The 4555-nt window shown below is 38.6% G+C and overlaps 1 protein-coding gene across 2 annotated transcripts; it reads left to right on the top strand.

Moving 5' to 3' along the window:
* The first annotated feature begins 937 nt into the window (after window positions 1–937).
* LOC116201871 lies at window positions 938–4353 on the top strand. Of its 2 annotated transcripts, none has more exons than XR_004155960.1 (5): window positions 938–1183; window positions 1312–1505; window positions 2477–2798; window positions 3192–3282; window positions 3617–3667. XR_004155960.1 is itself a non-coding variant. In XM_031533312.1 (5 exons), the coding sequence occupies exons 1-5, from the start codon at window positions 1088–1090 to the stop codon at window positions 3662–3664; spliced, it is 756 nt and encodes a 251-aa protein (XP_031389172.1). In that variant the 5' UTR covers window positions 939–1087; the 3' UTR covers window positions 3665–4353. The 2 variants fall into 2 exon arrangements, 1 of the variants encoding a protein (XP_031389172.1); XM_031533312.1 differs by having other exon boundaries at window positions 939–1183; window positions 3187–3282; window positions 3617–4353.
* The last annotated feature ends 202 nt before the right edge of the window (window positions 4354–4555 follow it).

The raw sequence follows: 4555 nt of genomic DNA, 5'->3' as shown, positions 1-4555 counted from the left end.
TTCCAAACGGTTTATCTAGGTCGATCGTAGTACGTATAGGGGTAACATCTTCTTACCACCTCCTAATACAAATTGAATCGAGGACCCTAACAAGAGAATTGATCTCCTATTGGGTCAACATGATGAAAGCCTATTTTGTGTTTGCAAGCGGCTTTGTTTGGTTTTTCGATAAAAATTTTTACTATACCTAACTCAACTCTACTCTTTCTCAAATTTAACACTACAATCATTACTGTTTTATCTTTTCTTTTTCCGTTTAATACTAATTTTCCACCCATACTTTTTTTAACCATTTTTATAATTATTTTTTTAATAATAAATTTATCATCTACTTTCACATCTATATATACATACATATATATTTTTCATCTATCCATATATTTATCAATACTTGTAATTATTATACAAAATCAAGTTGAGTTGGATTATGATCCAACTCGAAAACCAAATGCTAGCATATATCATGGAAGATTCTATAATGAGATGAAACACACAAAATAATAAGGAAAAAGTAAAGCACATATAAATATTACGAAAAAAGGAAAAAAAAAAACCAACGTGGTTAGACAATGTATCGAGATCGAATTCTATGAATGGAGAAAATTCACGCTGTGTGAGTTTTACCTCTTATTAAACCGATCCAATTTAACTAGATTAGTTGGGATTAATTAGGCCTTTGGATACTATGATTCACACCCAAAAAAAGAAAAAAATTAATAAGTAAATTGGCCGAAAAAATTTTATATGAATTAACAAAAGTTTTGACCGAAAAAATTTTACTATTTAATGGGCCAATTCGATCCGAACTGAATTAATTAGTTGCGTTCAATTTTCGAATATGAGGTACACATTAGGAAAAAAAAAAAAAGGAACAGAAATGGAAACAATTTTTTAATGACAAAAAAGGAAAATCGTTCATATATTCTTCCTGAAATCACTGACCTTTCCACTGTTCATCACTGGATGTCTGCTCTGTTCGTGGAAGAACTTCTCCCTTTCTTTCTCATATGCAATCCTCAACGGTTCCTCGCCGGCAAAATTTCGCAGGAGCTGAAACGGCCGGAGACTGCCGTGAACTCACCGGTAGATGATGCGCTGCTGGTCAGTCGGGGATCTAATTACGCAGTGGATTCGCGACTACGACCGGCTTCAATCCGTCGCCGTGATTCTCCTCTACATTCAGGTAGACCTTAGAAGTCTGGCCCTTCTTCGACTCGCGTTTCCAAGCTGAGCCGACGCCGCTCGAACACCTCCGGTTACAATCATTCGCTTCGATTTTGATCCGATATTCCTCTGTCTTTGTGCTTCAAGATTGCGTGCGCGCTCGTCGGATCACTCGGAGCACAGTACAATGGAGTGCTGCTTATCAACTTGTCGATTGCACTCTTCGCGCTGGTGGCGATCGAGAGTAGCAGTCAGAGCCTCGGGAGGACCTATGCGGTGCTTCTCTTCTGCGCCATTTTGCTAGATGTCTCCTGGTTCATTCTTTTCACTCACGCTATCTGGTGCGTCCGCCATTACATATTCGGGCTTTTATCATCAATTTTACCTGTTATTGATTGTGAAATGCTTTAGATGTATAATATGCATCTCCGATTCGCAACGTAGAGCTAATTGGTAGAGCTATTAAGAAGTTGATTACTTTATTATGGAATCATGTCTCAGGAGCTGGGTTGACTGGTAGGTTCCGTTTGTTACTTGGGAGCAGGGATATGGCCTCTGACTGCAAATTACTGGAGAGTTGCCAAACCTCTAATTGCATATCCATAATGACTTGAGTAGAGTAGCATTTCGTGGCCGAAATATCTTTGCATGTCGTCTGAAAATTTAGCTAACTGCATCTTATATCTTCCTCATTAGTTTTGTCTAATGTCTACGAGGCTTCTTGGCTTTGGAAATTTTCACTTCCTAGTGGAGCTCAGTTAGCTATGTTCAGTTCACTTCGTTAGATTTTGTAATTAACTAATCATGCCTCTTGCATTATATGAACCTGGTGAGATGCCTGTTCATGCTTCTCGTCTACCCGTCAGTAGTTTTGTGCTGTGAGCGGAAATCCTAAGATTTCAGTCGAAAGGGGTAGGATCCTTATTAATACAGCAGCATCAGAGTAGCCTTTTAGCTGTGCAGACTCTCAGAGCTTGATATCACGTACTTTGTACAACTCTAAGCTGCACAAAATTCTTGCTTTGAGACGGTGCAGGATTAATATAGGTAATTGGTGTTTTGTCATAAATATGTGTTTACATTATCATCACATCATTCCCTAAGCTATCGTCAAATAAAATGGTATATATTGAATTTAGAGACAAGCAAGCAAGCTTGTCATCCACATAAATTGGTTCTTTATAGGGCGTGGTAATTCATCTGTTTGTGGCACTAGTCTGATTATTTGGCTATTAATAACTTATGATGCACCTGGTTTATTTTACTTGATTTTCGATTAGGTATCTTATTTCATACGATTAATTCAATGCAGGTTCATTTCCTCCGAAACTCATGGAGAGTTATTTATCTTTTCAGTAAAACTTACTCTTGCAATGCAAATTGTTGGCTTTACTGTGAGGCTAGCATCCTCGTTCTTATGGATTCAGATCTACAGACTGGGGGTCTCGGATTCAGACACAGCACCTCCTAGGGAATCAGATTTTGATTTGAGACACAGATTTTTAAATCCGGTCACTCCTGCTCCAATCAGACAATCCTCAGATTCTGATGTGGTCTTGGGGGGAACCATTTTTGATCCACCTTATTATTCGTCACTTTTTGAAGATAGTCCAAACATCAAAAACTCGCCTGGGGTAAGAGTTACTTTTGATAGATTGAAACTGCATGCCTTTCAAAGTATCTGCATGTCATTCCTCAGTTAGATAGCATCTATTTCAGTTTTAATGCAATATCTCAAATGTTTCTGCTAGCCTAGTTTCGTTGCCAACTCATTCGTACTTTATATCCCAATCGAGAAATATTAAGATCTAGCTTGTCGGAGGTACCATCAAATAAACACACAGGCAGCTGCTCTGTATTTTTAACATCACCATTCCTTGAAGCACGTAATTCGGTGGATAATGTGAACACTCCATGAAAAGCAAGATAATGATTTCATTTTCTTCGAAAGCAGTGGATTTGTTCCTCCAATGTATTAAGTGTGTGAGAATTCTATGCTGTGCTTTTATTTTCCATGTATAGGGCAGTAATAATTGCCCCGCTGGTGATGGGTCTGCTTCAACAGCCGAAGCATCTCGGATGAAGTCATCTGTTCTCAGATCCTTCGAGGCAATAGATGTGAGTATCGCATATGCTTTCTCATTGTTACAATATTAAATTGTTTCATTAACCTTTCATCCTTGAACTTGGAATTATGCTTGGAAGTATTTGAGGTTGCTATGCCAGAACAAATTGGTTGGTTGCTTGAGTTGTTAATCAATGTTGGATAACCAGCTCGGTGGGTCTCTAAACGTTATGAGGATTCTCTCATCTTGTTAGATCAGTAAGATGTCCCCGTTGCATCATGGACACCTTTACTTCGAATTGCAGTCATTTGCTGAACTATAGAATCAGCAGGTTCTTTTCCCTTTCGGAGGCATATGTATATAGCTTTAAAGTCCGCGTCTTGCAGGTTGAGAGCACAGAAAAGAAGTCTCCAGACGATGATGCAGCAAGCTAGCCTGGGAACGTCCAGCTTGTCACATGAAATTCCTATTTTCCCACCCTCCGCATCTTCGAGCTTTCCCATACTGGTCCAGAAGTCATTCAGGAGCGACGTGATTGACCTTGTACAGTTACCAATCTCGAGAAGTCATTCGGGAGCGAAGTGATTGACCTTGTACAGTTACCAATCTCGACTCTTGGGGTCGTTGGGGTCATTGTTATTGGTAAAAAAGAGGTTGAGGAGATAAAAGGATGGATCACGTAGACTTGTCCCGTAAGTCGGACAATTAAGGTCAAGTTTGAAGTAACAGTGCGGAGTCAGTTTCTATGGAAAATGAAGGGAAAGGATTGAAGTAACACGCGGGGTCAGTTTCTACAAAGCTGCTTCCTCTACTCCATGGAAAACTCGAATTGACAGTTCTGCCGATCTCACAGCCCGGATCGGATGCCGCATCATGCCCGCACTGCCTCCAGCTTTCTTACCAGTACCAACGGAGATCATCCGCTGGTGCATAACTTGGATGAGAGAGCCTCCAAACTGAAATTCCTTTCTTGTTTTCTCGCTGCTGGTAGTCTGTAAGTAGTATATTCAACAGCTGCCTCAATTAGTTAATCTCTTAAATTTGTATTATTATTATTATTATTATTATTATTATTATATTAATGCATATGCTAATGTCATGGATTTATATATTTATATACATACATTGATATATGTTAATAGTTAATACATAGCAATTAGCATGACTCTCTCTTCCACGCAGAATTTGTGCATGGGAGTCATAGTTAAATTTTGAATGTGCTTCTGTTTTCTTCTTTTTTTTTTTCAAATAATTGTTTTCTTATAAAAGAATTTTATTTATTTATTTATTTATGAAACCCTTTCAACGTGGAAAAGGTGGATTGT

The sequence above is a fragment of the Punica granatum genome, chromosome 3, assembly GCF_007655135.1.
Source record: "Punica granatum isolate Tunisia-2019 chromosome 3, ASM765513v2, whole genome shotgun sequence".
NCBI classification, from domain to species: domain Eukaryota; kingdom Viridiplantae; phylum Streptophyta; class Magnoliopsida; order Myrtales; family Lythraceae; genus Punica; species Punica granatum.
Note: the sequence above shows the minus strand (reverse complement) of the source record. Positions and strands in the feature narration are given on the sequence as shown.

Bases quoted from the DNA above. Each gene is read 5' to 3' on its own strand.
- LOC116201871 (XM_031533312.1), top strand. From the start codon at position 1,088: ATGATGCGCTGCTGGTCAGTCGGGGATCTAATTACGCAGTGGATTCGC. The intron at 1,506-2,476 runs GTGCGTCCGCCA...AATTCAATGCAG, and splicing joins CTTTTCACTCACGCTATCTG to GTTCATTTCCTCCGAAACTC. The intron at 2,799-3,186 runs GTAAGAGTTACT...TTCCATGTATAG, and splicing joins ACATCAAAAACTCGCCTGGG to GGCAGTAATAATTGCCCCGC.